Source organism: Formica exsecta, unplaced genomic scaffold, assembly GCF_003651465.1.
Source record: "Formica exsecta isolate Colony F162 unplaced genomic scaffold, ASM365146v1 scaffold261, whole genome shotgun sequence".
Lineage (NCBI taxonomy): Eukaryota > Metazoa > Arthropoda > Insecta > Hymenoptera > Formicidae > Formica > Formica exsecta.
Window position 1 is genome coordinate 164595 of NW_021849876.1, and position 17934 is coordinate 182528.

At 35.3% G+C, this 17934-nt stretch overlaps 1 protein-coding gene across 4 annotated transcripts in view; it reads right to left on the reverse strand.

Annotated features, from left to right (window-relative positions):
* LOC115236893 (probable 2-oxoglutarate dehydrogenase E1 component DHKTD1, mitochondrial) overlaps window positions 1–17934 on the reverse strand; it is a 94749-nt gene that overhangs the window by 58579 nt on the left and 18236 nt on the right. For 3 of the 4 annotated variants that reach the window (XM_029809623.1, XM_029809622.1, XM_029809624.1), the window contains exon 3: window positions 14572–14848. In XM_029809623.1, coding sequence (XP_029665483.1) covers window positions 14572–14848 — 277 coding nt within the window. Of the gene's footprint in view, window positions 1–14571; window positions 14849–15187; window positions 15490–17934 lie in introns of those variants that run through there. The other variant, XM_029809625.1, reaches the window with a different exon arrangement.

Here is a 17934-nt window from a genome sequence, read left to right on the forward strand (position 1 = left end):
CATAGTACACGTAGAAATAATAACATTTTCATTATATAATTAAGATCCAAGCTATCGATCAAACCTAGTAAGAATTCGATCAATTCAGCCGTTATTCAGATCTAAGATACTCCCAACTGTCCGACTTACGTACAGATACCCGAGGTGCCTCGCTGTTGCTGCGCGTGACTTGGCGCGAGACATTACCGTGTCTCTTTATTAGTATTAATTTATTGTCTATAGTCATTGCAAAGTGAATGCATGAGCGGGGGAGCCCCATCCCCTGCACCCATACTACTAAAAAGCTAACCTAACTCAAACCAATTTCTATTTCTTTAATAAAAATTAGGTTTGGGTTAGGTTAGTTTGGGGGAGGGAGGTAGAGGTGCAGGGGAAGGGACTCTGCCCTTTCCCCTTCCTCCCATTTACATAAATACTTAAATATACAACTAATATAAAATTCATGATTTTTTTTAATCAGAGAAAAGTTCAGACTATTGCATTAAATACTTTTTCTTATTGTACAATTTAATTGTTAATAACTTTTTAATAAACAACGAGCGACAGATAAAACCTCTTGGATGTTATTCAGGGTCAGGACCTAGACAATATAATCAAGGTCAATGGAGGTGGATCCCCTAATATGCATATTTACCAATTATAAAACACAAATATGAATGTAAGGCTCTTAAGAATAAAATCAGTAAAGCCAATATAACATGGCAAAACGAGCCAAGCGCGGTATCAAGGACGCAAATATTTATTATAAAAGACAATTTCACTAAAATTTAAAATCGCGAAAGACAGACATTTCGGCCCTTTTTTGACCATCTTCAGCGCACGGAATTAATAAAATCAAAATTAAGTATAAGCGTCTAATTGAGTCTTAGACGGTTAGCAGGCGCATATAGTTACAAACGATAAAACTGGTGGTAGATAGCGTAGATCTCTACCACTACGTCATCACAGTAAAAGCAAAAAAGTATTCTCCAAGGCATCCCTGTCGTTACGAGGCTGAACAAATCCTCGATTCTTTGGTCGGAAATTAAATTCAACATGACGGTACGTTAATTTTAATTATGTCTGTAAAATAAGCGGAGCGGTTTATGTCGGAAAATGATGCGAGAGAAGGGCGTCGGAAATTACAGTTGTAAAACTTACATGTAAGAAAAGTAACGCTCAGGTCGACAATAAATAATGGAGACATAAAATCGGAGAGAACTTGACTCACTGACTATCGCTGGAACAATGAGCATAAATTATCATTAAACGAAAAAGGTGAGATAATAAACAAACGTTGCTGATACAGATAAACAACAGCGCAAACAATTAAATTTAAGAATGTTGTCAAGTACAGTGAAATTTAAAAATACCATAATAATATAAATGCCAAGGTAACATGAGATAATTGCATCATAATTAATAAATTTGAAAAAATTGTCAGGTCCGATAATATAACATAAATATAGAGAAACAATATAAAAATAAATAATATACAATATACAAAGTCGGTTGTCGGTAAAAATAAACAAAGTTGTCAAGTACGGTAAAATTTAAAAAAGAGCTAATAATGTGAGTACAGGTGAAATATAAATTTATAAATGATGAATTTATGGAAAATGTCAAGTCGGTTAGCATAAATATACAGTCCCAGAATTCGCGCACACGGAATGCACAGCGTGATTGTCCGTGCCAGAAGAAACAACTTTTTCCTTTGTGGAACAATGAGCATAAATTATCATTAAACGAAAAAGGTGAGAGAATAAACAAACGTTGCTGATACAGATAAACAACGGCGCAAACAATTAAATTTAAGAATGTTGTCGAGTACAGTGAAATTTAAAAATACCATAATAATATAAATGCCAAGGTAACATGAGATAATTGCATCATAATTAATAAATTTGAAAAAATTGTCAGGTCCGCTAATATAACATAAATATAGAGAAACAATATAAAAATAAATAATATATAATATACAAAGTCGGTTGTCGGTAAAAATAAACAAAGTTGTCAAGTACGGAAAAATTTAAAAAAGAGCTAATAATGTGAGTACAGGTGAAATATAAATTTATAAATGATGAATTTATGGAAAATGTCAAGTCGGTTAGCATAAATATACAGTCCCAGAATTCGCGCACACGGAATGCACAGCGTGATTGTCCGTGCCAGAAGAAACAACTTTTTCCTTTGGCAAAATTGCGTCTGAACAATATTTTTTAAATAAGAGCAACTTTAAACTAACGAATAAGCGCTCTAGATTACGCATAAATCAGGGGCGGTGCGCGCACGGCATGTGTGGCGCGTGAGCGTGCGTGTACGCTATTTTACTATTTTGCTAAAGATTTTATAAGAATTATGCATGATATCTAAATATCGCTATTTTGAATATAACTTATTTAATAAGAGAACATTTTCTAATTGATATGACTGAAGTAATGACTGACAATAAAATAAATAGATTAGATAATACGTGAATAATTTTGATCCAAGATTATTGTTTCAACATTTTGAAAATGTTTGTGGCCCTGAAAAGGGCCGATTAAATGTTTGAAAGTATATGTTCGAAATATAGACCTTCCATTTGTATACACATATTTGCTCTGCGGATAAGATTTTCTTGTGCAAAGCGCTCTAGATTACGCATAAATCAGGGGCGGTGCGCGCACGGCATGTGTGGCGCGTGAGCGTGCGTGTACGCTATTTTACTATTTTGCTAAAGATTTTATAAGAATTATGCATGATATCTAAATATCGCTATTTTGAATATAACAAATAAAATTTTTCAAATTCTTGGATTGGTTGAGGTGGTCCTGTCACATGATCCGCAAGATCGCTTGATTTAAATTCATTCGATTATTTTCTATGATGTAATTTAAAAAATTTTATTTACCGTAATCCTGTGGAAACACTAGAAAATTTGGAAGAAAAATCGGTGGTGTGGGGTCTGAATAGCTTAAAGGTAAGAGCAGTCGCCCGGCAAGCGAAAGACTCGGGTTCGATTCCCGATTCAGCGACTTCGCCCCGATATTTTTCTCGCCTTCTTCTCTCCAGGGGGGTAAAGAGGGATTATTATAAATCTCGAATTGAGATTAATTTTAAAAAATCTTGGTATACACCAAGTAAATTTCGTGCCCTGTGCACATATTCAGTTTCATAGAAAACTTATTTTTCTATGAAACTGACGCACTGCCATCCGCGTTCTGGCTCTTACTAGCCCGCGATTATTTGAATTTGTGAGTTCACTCGAGAGCCTAATTTCTTAAATTTGTTAGTTCACGCCGGCTGAAAGATGGCGTTAATAGTAATAGATATTATAAGGCAAATGAGAAGTATCGGTGGTGTGGGGTCTGAATAGCTCAGAGGTAAGAGCAGTCGCCCGGCAAGCGAAAGACTCGGGTTCGATTCCCGATTCAGCGACTTCGCCCCGATATTTTTCTCGCCTTCGTCTCTCCAGGGGGGTAAAGAGGGATTATTATAAATCTCGAATTGAGATTAATTTTTAAAAAAATCTTGGTATACACCAAGTAAATTTCGTGCCCTGTGCACATATTCAGTTTCATAGAAAACTTATTTTTCTATGAAACTGACGCACTGCCATCCGCGTTCTGGCTCTTACTAGCCCGCGATTATTTGAATTTGTGAGTTCACTCGAGAGCCTAATTTCTTAAATTTGTTAGTTCACGCCGGCTGAAAGATGGCGTTAATAGTAATAGATATTATAAGGCAAATGAGAAGTATCGGTGGTGTGGGGTCTGAATAGCTCAGAGGTAAGAGCAGTCGCCCGGCAAGCGAAAGACTCGGGTTCGATTCCCGATTCAGCGACTTCGCCCCGATATTTTTCTCGCCTTCGTCTCTCCAGGGGGGTAAAGAGGGATTATTATAAATCTCGAATTGAGATTAATTTTTAAAAAAATCTTGGTATACACCAAGTAAATTTCGTGCCCTGTGCACATATTCAGTTTCATAGAAAACTTATTTTTCTATGAAACTGACGCACTGCCATCCGCGTTCTGGCTCTTACTAGCCCGCGATTATTTGAATTTGTGAGTTCACTCGAGAGCCTAATTTCTTAAATTTGTTAGTTCACGCCGGCTGAAAGATGGCGTTAATAGTAATAGATATTATAAGGCAAATGAGAAGTATCGGTGGTGTGGGGTCTGAATAGCTCAGAGGTAAGAGCAGTCGCCCGGCAAGCGAAAGACTCGGGTTCGATTCCCGATTCAGCGACTTCGCCCCGATATTTTTCTCGCCTTCGTCTCTCCAGGGGGGTAAAGAGGGATTATTATAAATCTCGAATTGAGATTAATTTTTAAAAAAATCTTGGTATACACCAAGTAAATTTCGTGCCCTGTGCACATATTCAGTTTCATAGAAAACTTATTTTTCTATGAAACTGACGCACTGCCATCCGCGTTCTGGCTCTTACTAGCCCGCGATTATTTAAATTTGTGATATCACTTGACGGCCTTAATTTCTTAAATTGTTATTTGGAAGAATAGCTTCATTATGCAGTAGCAACATAAAAAAATTAAACATTTAATCGGTCCTTTTCAGGGCCATAAACATTTTTAGAATGTTGGAACAATGATCTTGGATCAAAATTATTTACGTGTTATCTAATCTACTTATTTTACTTTCAATCGTTGCTTCGGTGATATCAATTAGAAAATGTTCTCTTATTAAGAAAGTTGTATTCAAAATAGCGATATTTAGATATCATGTATAATTCTTATAAAATCTTTAACGAAATAATAAAATAGCGTACAACATGCTCACGCGCCACGCACGCCGTTCACGCACCGTCCCTGATTCATGCGTAACCTAAAGCGCTCATTCGTTAACTTAAAATTACTCTCATTTAAAAAGTATTGTTCAGACGTAATTTTGCCAGAGAAAAAAGTTGTTTCTTTTGGCACGGGCAATCACGCTGTGCATTCCGTGTGCGCGAATTCTGGAACACCCTGTATATATGGAGAAATAATAAATAAAATAAAACGAAACACAATATACAAACGTTGTCGATAAAGGTAAACAACGGCGCAAATAGTTACATTTAAAAATTGTCAAGTACAGTAAAATTATAATAAAAAATAATCTTATAAATTCCGATGAAACATGAAATAAATATATCAGGTCTACCGGAAAGTTCTGTCCGTTTTTGGAATAAAACAAAATACAAATTTTTATTACCGTCAATAAACTTTATTAAATAATGTAATTGCCATTATTCGGAGAAGTATTGTCAGCAACTGGATAATTTAAATACAGCAGTCCAAGAAAAGAGGCCGGCGATGTACAATAGGAAGAACATCATACTGCATCATGATAATGCCAGGCCACATGCTGCTTTGGATACTCGTCAAAAAATTGCAGAACTAGGCTGGAAAATTCTGTCGCATCCACCATATTCCCCGGACTTAGCACCCACCGACTATCACTTGTTTTTGTCCTTACAAAATTTTTTGAGGGGCAAAAAATTCAAAAATGAAGAAGATATCAAACAAGCACTGGTTCAATTAAATTGTCGAGTACAGTAAAATTATAATAAAAAATAATCTTATAAATTCCGATGAAACATAAAATAAATATATCAGGTCTACCGGAAAGTTCTGTCCTTTTTGGAATAAAACAAAATACAAATTTTTATTACCGTCAATAAACTTTATTAAATAATGTAATTGCCATTATTATTAATGATTTCTTGCCAGCGTGAGGGCAATTTGTATATCCCATTTTCGAAAAATGTTTTAGCTTTTGATACGAAAAATTGAACCAGTGCTTGTTTCATATCTTCTTCATTTTTGAATTTTTTGACTCTCAAAAAATTTTGTAAGGACAAAAACAAGTGATAGTCGGAGGGTGCTAAGTCCGGGGAATATGGTGGATGCGACAGAATTTCCCAGCCTAGTTCTGCAATTTTTTGACGAGTCCCCAAAGCAGCATATGGCCTGGCATTATCATGATGCAGTACGATGTTCTTCCTATTGAACATCGCCGACCTCTTTTCTTGGACTGCTGTATTTAAATTATCCAGTTGCTGACAATACTTCTCCGAATAATGGCAATTACATTATTTAATAAAATTTATTGACGGTAATAAAAATTTGTATTTTGTTTTATTCCAAAAACGGACAAAACTTTCCGGTAGACCTAATATATGTATTCTTTAGCTCAATTATAACGATAATTACAGATATGCTGAAATATTTTACATAGATAGTATAATAGAGTTATGTCGTCAATCAAAAAAGCAGCTACATTTAATTATTGACAGCAGTTATTTCGGAGCACAGGCAAAATACCTGATAAATAATTAAAGTAATTAAATCGCATCGATATAAATGAAAGACAAGAAAATTAATAATAGTACATAAGTTTACGTACATTTATTGAGCGCACAGCGGGTCCAATTACAACAGCATCAACAAATCGCGCGTCGCATTATTCACCGTCCGACTCGTGCGTCTCCGAGAGAGAGAGAGAGAACGAAGATCGCCGCGGGCACGTAGCTCCGGTAGCTCCTCCGGTAGCTCCGGTAATTTGTGTCCGCAAGCGGCGAGGCGAGGCGCGACGCGTCCTCTCGCCGGAGAGGAGAGGACGTCGCGCCGATGCGATATCTTTCGTGCGAAAGTAGCGAGAATGTGAGAAAGAGCCGAGTGTCGGGAACAGGTTCTCCTCGGTTTCCGGGGGCAGATCGGGCGACGGTGTCGAGGTGCACGGGACGCGATGGTCGGGCTACATAAACCGCCAACCACCACGTACGCGCGCTAATCGCATCGGGCGAACTTGTCGGAATTAATTGGTCCCACCAATTAACGCGCGCTCTCTCTCTCTCTCTCTCTCTCGAGTTGCTGCTGCTGCTGTTGAGGAACGCGCCGGACAGGGAACGTCGTCGTCTGGTGTCAATCGAGACAGAACGGCACTCCTACCGCCATCTCTGTCCCGTATGCGTATAATTAATACGAATCAATTGATGAGAAAACTGAATTATCCAAGGTGGAGGTGGTGCTTAGCCTCAGATGATAAATATATATCACACATATTTGTAATGCGTTGCACTAGATGGAGATACATGTTACGATCTATGCGTTCCGATTTTATAAAAAAATTATCGCGCCTAAGTTCACACATATCTATTGCCACTTCGACATTGAGGGTAGATTTATCACCGATTAATCAACAGAAACTTCTTAGATAAATCGTGTGAAATACATGAAATACATACAGCAAAATAATTAACGTTCTAAGAAATAAATCTAAGGTAAACGAACTGTTTTATATATATATATATATCGATATGTGTATCGTCACACTTTCCATGTCTTACGTGTCGAGAGTCGAAACTTGTTGTGATAGAAACGGACAAAACTTTCCGGTAGACCTAATATAATAAGTTATGAATATAAAAGATGTCAGGTGTGGTAAAATAAAAAAATAAATTTGGAGAAATAATATAAATAAAATAAAATGAACAACATGAATAAAATAAATTACAGTAAATATGCATAAAAGGTCACATCTCACCGGTTTAATCGCAACTTAGATATGTTGTAGGAGGGAGTGTTCTGAGTAATTCCTCGTAAGAATCAAGTGGCGGTCGACATTGGTTTAGGAGATATAACAAATTAAAGTTTCACAGTTTTAATGTTATTCTTTACGTATTATAAGAAGAAATAGGTTTGGGTTAGGTTATATCTTCCGGAACTGGAGCCCCCCGTAAGGGGGGGGGTTGCGGAACCCATTGCATCCACGCATACACTTTCCCATCCACACAACAATTGTGGGATAGCTCGCTTCGCATTGTAAAGTATATGCGTAGACACAGTGGGTTCTGCCTCCTCTACGGGGAGGCTCCACTTCCGGAAGATATAACCTAACCCAAACCTACTTTCAATCTTAAAAGTAAAATTAAAGACATGACTTAGACATTCATGTAGTCGCATATTGAAAGCTGTTAACGAACTGCGAGAAATAGGTGAAACCGATTATTAACAAAATATTTATGATCATGTACCTATCCCGTAAATGTAAACAAATACTTTTTCCATGTCTACCCTACAACAGATACAACGTACACAAACTTCACTTTTCCTAATATTACTTTATAATACCCGAGAAAAAGCATTAAAACTGTGAAACCTTAATTTGTTATATCTCCTAAACCAACTCCGACCGCCACTTGATTCTTGCGGAGAATTACTCAGAACACTCTCTCCTACAACATATATAAGTGGCGATTAAATCAGTGAGGTGTGACCTTTTATGCATATTTACCTAAATTACAATATGCGAACAAAATATAATATGACGAAAAATCAAATTTTTCTGAGTTTGTCGAGTACCGTCAAATATGTCTCCGGAAGACATTCGGTGTCTGTTTGTACATGGTATTGTAAAATAAGAGACTATTCCCATTTTTTGTAGATATGTGGATGACATTGCATTGGCGGCTCCCTCTACCCTTCTCAATCACACTCTAGACATTTCTAACACATTCCATCCACGTTTACAATTCACAATTGAGATTGGAGAGGAAAATAGACTTAATATTTTAGATGTTACCATGATTCTAAACAGAAACAAATTAAGAGGAACATTTATTTATGATAGGAAAATACGAGTGGTCAAGGAGAGTAGTATCTTCCTGTAAATTAATGCCGTTCTTTTCATCCTTTATATGTAGCATTTCCGATATGCATCTTTTAACGTGAGATGATTCTTTGTCTAATATACGGATGTTATTCCAATCACAAATTCGTGGCCGGCGAGGCGATGGAAAGTAATAACGGAGTGGGAAGACACAGCTCTATTTATATTTGCACGATGCTCTTTAATACGAGTTGATAGTTGTCTGCTGGTTTGACCCACATAAGAAGCATCGCAATTCAGACAACAGATCTTATAGACGACATTGCTATGATTTTCAGAGAGAAGAGGATCCTTATATGCTTTAATAAATTTATTAAGTTTATTTGTGCATACATATGCCATAGATGTGTTAATATTTTTAATTAACAGCGACTATCTCTCCGTGACACCTCTTACGTAGGGAACGGTGAAATATGTACGGGAAAGAGGAGAAGAACCGGAAGGGAGGGAAGGGATTGTTTTTTTGGAAATTAACGTTTTAATCCTATTGTGTATGGTTGTGAAGATGAAACCCAGAAGATAATCGTTATTCAAAAGTATATCCACAATTAATTTCAGATTTTTCTCATGGAACATAGGATGCGACAGTTTAAAAACACGGTCTACCAACCCTAAAATAACGCCTCTCTTATGGCAAATGGGGTGTTGTAAAAAGTAATTGAGAAACCTCCCTGAAAAGGTCTGTTTCCGATACCAATCAAGCACAAATCTCCCATTCGTCAGGTTGATAGAAAGGTCTAGAAAACTAATGTTATTGTTAACGCTCTTCTCCATGGTGAATTGTAGTCTCTTATGGAGGGAGTTGAAAGAAGAGAGGACAGCAGGAAAATTTATTGTCCTTTATTGTTTTGTTTCGCTCACTTGTTATCATGGCGCTCTGATGATCAATTTATTTCTCTGACGCACTTTTTAGTTTAACAAGTATTAGTTTATTTTAGATGTTACCATGATTCTAAACAATAATTATTTGAAATAAAAACAAGGCCAATTGGACCCCGGACGCGGTACTTAGAGCGTGAATATTTTGAATCTCTCTTTAATGCATCAACTATACATTACAATTGTTCAAACGTTTCGACCCCCTGTGGATCCTTCTCAATAAAACTCGAAAGAATTAATTAAAATAAAGAGACGGTAAAACTAACTAAACGCAAAGCGACGCAATGTGAGTATAAATGGATAACCAGGCGCAACAAATTATACATTATACAACACGCTTACAATGTATGTACATAGTATAGATTACGATCTTATAATCCATCTTACCACATAGATAATTCTCTTTAAAACTAGTGTGACGGTCTTTTATCGAATAAGAGGAGACGCCAAAGCAGATGCATGTCGGTTGTTTCGAGTCCCAGTATGTATGGAGTCAATGGGGCGATGGATTATGCAATACAGTGATCGAGAAACCGGTACAAGTATATAGTCAAGCACTGCTGGAAAGGAGGAAAATTATTTAGTTTTACCGTCTCTTTAGGTTTAATTAATTCTTTCGAGTTTCATTGAGAAGGATCCGAAGGGGATCGAAACGTTTGAACAATTGTAATGTATAGTTGATGCATTAAAGAAATATTCAAAATATTCACGCTCTAAGTACCGCGTCCGGGCTCCAATTGGCCTTGTTTTTATTATTTATTGATTTTATCTCTTGAGCCCTTTTAATTATTTAAATTTTAACTTGTCTTACTCATTTTAATAATTATTTGACTTTTGATTGGTACCACAAACCTACCTTTTCAGGGAGATATTTACATTTCATATCGAATCACCCTCTTTGTCAAAAGAGAGGTACTGTCATCGGTTCAATTGACAGAGTGATTCGGTTGTCACATCTCATGTCCCACCTAAAAAATTTTGAATTGGTCATTGGGATTTTGATGGATAATGATTACCTTAAGTTTGTTTTCGATGTATTACGTGAACGCCTTAAAACTCTTTCACAATGTTGGCTCTACTTTTGACAACAATAAACATAGAGAAGAACCTGAGAGAGTCTCTTATTTTGCAATACTTTTCGTTCCTTTAATTTCTGAACAATTCAAAAACATAACCAAAGACTTAAATGTGAAACTCTCATACCGCAGTCTTAATAAAATAAATAAGTTTATTAAAGTACATAAAGACTTCTGCCCACAATCGGCTCGTAACAATGTTGTCTATAAAATTAACTGTGATAATTGTGATGCGTCTTACGTTGGATAGACAAAAAGACAACTACATACTAGAATAGCGGAACATAGAAATCATATCCGTAGAAATACGACCAGTCATTCTGTTATAACCGATCACAGAATCACTTTTAATCCTGATTTCAAGTAGGACGAAGTAGAAATATTAGATAACGAACCACATTTACATAAGCGATTGATTTCCGAAGTTCTACACATAAAGAGACAAAGAGATAGTTTAAATGTACAAACAGACACCGAATGTCTTCCGGAGACATATTTGACGGTACTCGACAAACTCTGAAAAATTTGATTTTTCGTCATATTATATTTTATTCGCATATTGTAATTTAGCGATTGATTTCCAAAGTTCTAGACATAAAAAGACGAAAAGATAGTTTAAATCTATAAATAGACACCGCATATCTTCCGGAGATGTATTTGACGGTACTCGACAAACTCTTCAAAAGTTGATTTTTCGTCGTATTATATTTTATTCGCATATTGTAATTTATTTTATTCGTATGTTGTTCATTTTATTTTATTTATATTATTTCTTCAAATTTATTTTTTTATTTTACCATATCTGACATCTTTTATATTCATTACTTATTATACATATAGGGGAAAGTTGGATAAAACCGGGTAGGCGGGTCAAACCGGGTAGGCGGGTCAAATCGAGTACCCCTGATTTTTCGTAGTAAATGCTGCTTTCTATGGCTAACTTATGTTATTAGTTGTACATTGGAGTCATCATTATTTTAAAACAAACCGTGCCCCTGTTCACACGATATTTCTTTTTTAATAAAAGTTCAAAGTTTTTGGCCCCAAAAAGATCGATACCGAGGCAAGAATCGAGTCGTCGTGCACTTTTTCTATATAGAGCATCTGTTTCGGTAAGTGCAGCATTGCATTCTGTACATATTAGAGAGTATATCATATTAGTTTTGATCGGCACTTTGTACGCCGCAATATACAACCGTCGTATTTGTTACTTTCCTTGTGTTGGAGCAAAACCGGGTATTTACGCATCTTATATAATGAAAAGAGGAAGAACTGTTATCTTGACTTTGTGTCCCTACAAAAAGCAGTTGGAAATGAAAACTAACGATCAGAAAAAGAAGCCACTAAAGAAAAGCTTTTTGAGATCTCCAAAGTTAAAAAGTTAAATAAGGAAGTCCTGCAGCAATGTCGAACAAGAGGATATCTTTATTTGTGATTTTTGTCAATAGAATACATCTTTATATTGCATTTTGATTAAAATAAATCTAGATTTTGTAATTACACGATGTTTTGCATATTTTCAAATGGGTACCAGGTTTGACCCAGTAGGACAAAACCGGGTACTTTGACCTTTCTACAAAATCTTGTTATTCTTGGTATCAAATTTTTTTTTTTTCAGCAACTAGCCTTATTTTCTCATAATTTATGGTTCACTAAAGACTACTAACGGACGGCAAAATTTTTTTTACTCAGATTTTTTGTAGGAAGACAAATCCAAAAAAGTACCCGGTTTTACCATACTTTCCCTTATTTATGTTTCATCGTAATTTATAAGGTTATTTCTTATTTTAATTTTACCGTACTTGACAATTTTTAAATGTAACTGTTTGTGCCGTTGTTTACCTTTATCGACAACGTTTGTATATTGTGTTTTGTTTTATTTGATTTATTATTTCTCCACATATATTTATTTATGCTAACCGACCTGACAATTTCCATAAATTCATCATTTATAAATTTATATTTTATCTGTACTCACATTATTAGCTCTTTTTTAAATTTTACCGTACTTGACAACTTTGTTTATTTTTACCGACAACCGACTTTGTATATTGTATATTATTTATTTTTATATTGTTTCTCTATATTTATGTTATATTATCGGACCTGACAATTTTTTCAAATTTATTAATTATGATGCAATTATCTCATGTTATGGCATTTATATTATTATGGTATTTTTAAATTTCACTGTACTTGACAACATTCTTAAATTTAATTGTTTGCGCTGTTGTTTATCTGTATCAGCAACGTTTGTTTATTGTCTCACCTTTTTCGTTTAATGATAATTTATGCTCATTGTTCCGGCGATAGTCAGTGAGTCAAGTTCTCTCCGATTTTATGTCTCCATTATTTATTGTCGACCTGAGCGTTACTTTTCTTACATGTAAGTTTTACAATTGTAATTTCCGACGCCCTTCTCTCGCGTCATTTTCCGACATAAACCGCTCCGCTTATTTTATAGACATAATTAGAATTAACGTACCGTCATGTTGAATTTAATTTCCGACCAAAGAATCGAGGATTTGTTCAGCCTCGTAACGACAGGGATGCCTTGGAGAATACTTTTTTGCTTTTACTGTGATGACATAAAAGATCTGCGCTACCTACCACCAGTTTTATTGTTTGTAACTATGCGCCTGCTAACCGTCTAAGACTCAATTACATGCTTATACTTAATTTGAATTTTATTAATTCCGTGCGCTGGAGATGGCCAAAAAAGCGCTGAAACGTCCGCCTCTCGCGAGTTTAAATTTTAGTGAAATTGTCTTTTATAATAAATATTTGCGCCCTTGATACCGCGCTTGGTTCGTTTTGCCATTTTATGTCGACTTTACTGATTTTACCAATTATTTTATTAAATTCATCTTTTATGCCGTATATAGTTCTCGCACTTTTTTTCACGTGTGCGCCGCATTATGAGTGAAGTTTAGGGATGAAGCATACAGCAAATTTAGCGCTAAAATTGAAAAGATGTCAATCGTTGTCTCCTTAACACTCCAAAAACCAAAGACGTCGATTCACGGAGACGTCTCCGGTATGCAATGAACGGCAGATCATGCTTAGCTGTTGCCAAAGTTCTGCTAACATAATATGCAACACACATTTGTGATACATGCTCTTGGCAGATTTGACTATCTGGATATATACATTTGAACTTCGTAATAGCTAATTTCAAAATAGCAAAACTCTTCCATACGTGCTAGACGTAAATAGCGTGAGTAGTTAATAATAATGATACGAAAGAATATGTAAGAAAGCTTTTCGCAAATCGGCAGGTAGACTTGCAAAATAAAACAAGAAACAGAAATAACATTTTATTATACACAAAAGTTACTTACATATATACAATATACACTATTTTACGACGTAATTGCCATTCGAATTGAGACAATTGTCGTAGCGCGGCACAATTTTTTGTATGCCCTTATTAAAATACGGTGCCGGCAAACTGGAATCGCAGCCAACTCGTAGCACTGTTCATCAACTCCTTGCTTTCGAATTATTGCGCTCCTATACAGCCATACTTTCATATGTGTGAACAGATAAAAGTCACTCGAAAAATCCGGGCTATAAGGTGGTCAAAAAATCCTCATCGAAACTTATGGAATATAATGAGAATTCGATCTTGCATTGAGTGACTTTCATACGCATGAAAATGTGGCAAAAAACGTAGCGAAGGCAACGAAAAACTGATAAGCAGTGCTAAGAGTTGGCTGAGATTCCAGTTTGACGGCATCGTACTTTGATGAGGCCATACAAAAAAATGTGCCGCACTATGACAAATACCTCAATTCGAATGGCGATTATATCGAAAAATAGTGTATATACATATACATATACATATAATAGTGTATATAAATAACTTTTATGTATAATGAAATGTTCTTCCTGTTTCTTATTTTATTTTGCAAACCTACTGGAGATTGATTTCCGAATAACCCTCGTATTTATGCATTCTTATACTAACAATAAGTTTACTTACTAAATTTGGTGATACTTGAACACTTTTTTTCCCCAGGAATTGTAACAAACGCAAGTCAACTCCAGTATCCCATCGTGTTATATTGGCTTCAGCTTGTTTCATTCCCGTCCATCTTCCAGTGAGATATGATGTGGCTAGGTGTCGTGACACGTCTACCGTAGATTCCTTTAAAGCCTTATTCAATAATGCGGTATGGCTTTCGATAATATTTTTAACAATTTCTTGAGAAAGAACATTGGCGCTTATTAGCTTCTCCACATAACGATCTGGTATAGATCTGAATCAAGAAAAAAATTTTTCTACGGTATTGATTATTCATATTTCATATTAAAAATGTATACACTCGAACAATTAAGTTTCGAGACTCATTTCGCATTTCCGAACGTGTGATCCATTTGTGCTGCCATTTTTGGGGGTTATTCACAACTCAATACTCAACACGTGATGCAAGTTTTAAATTATTTGGTTCAATAATGAGATACGCGAAGTCGGGTTAAAAAATTTTGTTTAAAAATCGGTGTAAGGGAATGAACGCTTGACAACGCGCCAACATTAAATTTTGCGTTAAATTAGAGAAATCGCCAACAGAAACGTTACAAATGTTCAATGTAGTTACCACCTAACTCGACACACTTATGGCGAATTCGATTGGATGCACTAGTGCGCACTGAGTGCGCATTCTTTTAGTATTTAGTATTCGGTTGGCTTGCCCTGTACTGGTTCAGAATTTTATGTGTATTCGGTTGATAGTGCACTAAAAATATGTGCTAATGAAAACGTGTTCGACTGAACTGCATTATCCCAGTGCAGTGTTATTTGTACGTTCGATTGAAATACATTGCACTAGTGCAGAAGGCACTGAATTGCACTGAGATTTTCGACAGTACAGTTCAATGCAAATTTGAGTATTCCAATGAAAAAATATGGCAGCTAAAATATTATTATTAGATGAACTGTTAAATAATTCGAGCAGTTCTAGCGATGTCAACGTCTCCGCCATTGCTCAAAGCAACTCTGATAATCCTCTGAAGCAAGCCCTTTCAAAATTTGATTCACGTTTTTTTTATATTATCTGTATCTTCGAAACGTTACTCTTATGCTGACTTTCCGTAGGCTTGTTGATCATTTGTAACGTTTCTATTGGCATCTTCTCTAATTTAACGTAGAATGTAATGTTTGCGCGTTGTCAAGCGTTCCTTCCATTACATCGATTTTTAAATAAATTTTTGTAACACAAGTTCGCGTGACTGTATCTCATTAACTATTGAACCAAATAATTTAAAACTTGCATTACGTGTTGAGTATTGAGTTGTGACTAACCCCCTAAAATGGCAGCACAAACGGATCAAACGTTCGGAAATGCGAAGCAAGTCTCGAAACTTAATTGTTCGACGGTGTATATCATATTAAAACATTTGTAAAACGTAAAAATTTTAATCCTCTCTCTCTCTCACACACACGCACGCACGCACGCACATACACATATACGCACTCTCCCATTTTTTTTAATATACGAAATAAAATTTTGTATTTTTATATTTATGTATTAGTAGTCGCTATTGAGACGGATTCGATAATATATATGACGCAAGATTATTAGAATTACTTCAAATTATAAAAAAGCGTACATATTATATATGTATAATGTATGTATATTATATATATGCGTAGATAGTTATTATTTTCCCAAATTTTAAAATTAATGTTTTCAAAAAATTAGCATTATATGAAACAATTTTCTTTTATATTTTTGACTTATTTTTACAAGAAATCACCACGGTTGTATTATATTTTCTAAGCTCTTGTAACAACACTCTAAGCATTTATGCTACAATTTATTCAGATTTATTATTTCATTAAAAAAATTATGTATCTAAAACTGCAGTATAATATGATATAGTTATTTAGACTGTTTTCAGTTGTTCACTGCGAGTATTATCAGTACTGCGAGTAGCGTTCCAGAATAGATAGCAATGCATTGAAAGTACTGCTAGAAATTTAAAACGTCATTGATTTTAACGTGTTTCCTGTTACAGCTCCTGCGATTGGCGAGGTAAAGCACTCGCAATAATAAAGATGGCTGTATTCGCGCTATGCCCGCCATTGTATTAACATGTACGCAAATGATTTCTAAAGTTTTGCTGGTTATATCAGTCTATTCCTGGACTACTGCTTTGAGTCAAAGTATCAGAGTGCTCTTTTAATTTGCTGCCTCATAGACAACAATTTCTAAAAACTATTGCAAGCTCTCTTAATTATTCGCGTACTTATTGCATATTATTGATTGGCCACATTGAAACAGAGCCCATTGTGTTTCATCATTCTTTGTTACCTATTGTAAAATTTTTTATGCACTTGCACGCTTTTATTCATTAGCCGTATGTACATTTCATTACGTCCAACTGCCCTGAAAATTCCAGTAATGCAGAAATGCCATAAACTTTGGAAGGCGTCGGATAATCAATCTATAAAGGAACTAATCTATCTATGTCCGTCAAGGTATTGGGGATTCGCTTCTTGACAAGTCGGGTTTTTCTCAGAAAAATGCTTTCTACATAAAAGTTGACAATGATTTTGATACTGGAGAAGCTTTCTCTCTTCTTTCTCTCCATCATCTTTCAATCCTAATGAAAAAAAAACATTCAGCAAAGTAAGCTTTATAAAAAAGTTACATCGATTTCATTACGTCGTTTGTTAAATCCTACTAATTTACCTTTGCACGAAAAATCTATCGCAACTAAATGGTTGCAGAGTGGGACATATCTCTGCCCTCGAGTTGGTGGCTAACAAGGTTTAGAACATTTCAAACGGTGAGATAAATCCCTTTTCGATCACAGAACAAATAATTATCTTATCGGATAGTATTATCAATAATTGTTATTCTAATTCTAATCAAGAAGGTTCTTTTAATGTCCATGTACAGTATATTGACAATCCAAAATCTTTGCTGCATCGGTACTGTTGGAAAACTGATGAATGTCATCATCAAAAATGATGTGGAAGTTTGCAAAGCTGGACATGTCAAAGTCTTCGTCTTTCTCAAAACAAGAAATGTGGCCAACATTCTTATTTCCATCCTCTTAAATAGTAAGTCTCTTAAATATGCCAATTATAAAGGAGCTTATCCTGCTATTTTTTTCTTTCTGCCTGAATTTTGCAATCCAGGTCGTATGCCACTCATAGAAACATTTTTGTCATTGAAGTGAGGGATATTATTAAGAGAATTCGTTTCTTTCCTAGCATTTCCTCATCTGAAGAGTTTCTTTTTCTTTCTTATTGTTTCCTTTTATCAGATTACCAAAGGTTTCCTCTCACGATCAGTATTTATTCTCATAGACAATCACCTCGCTCTTATGCAGATAT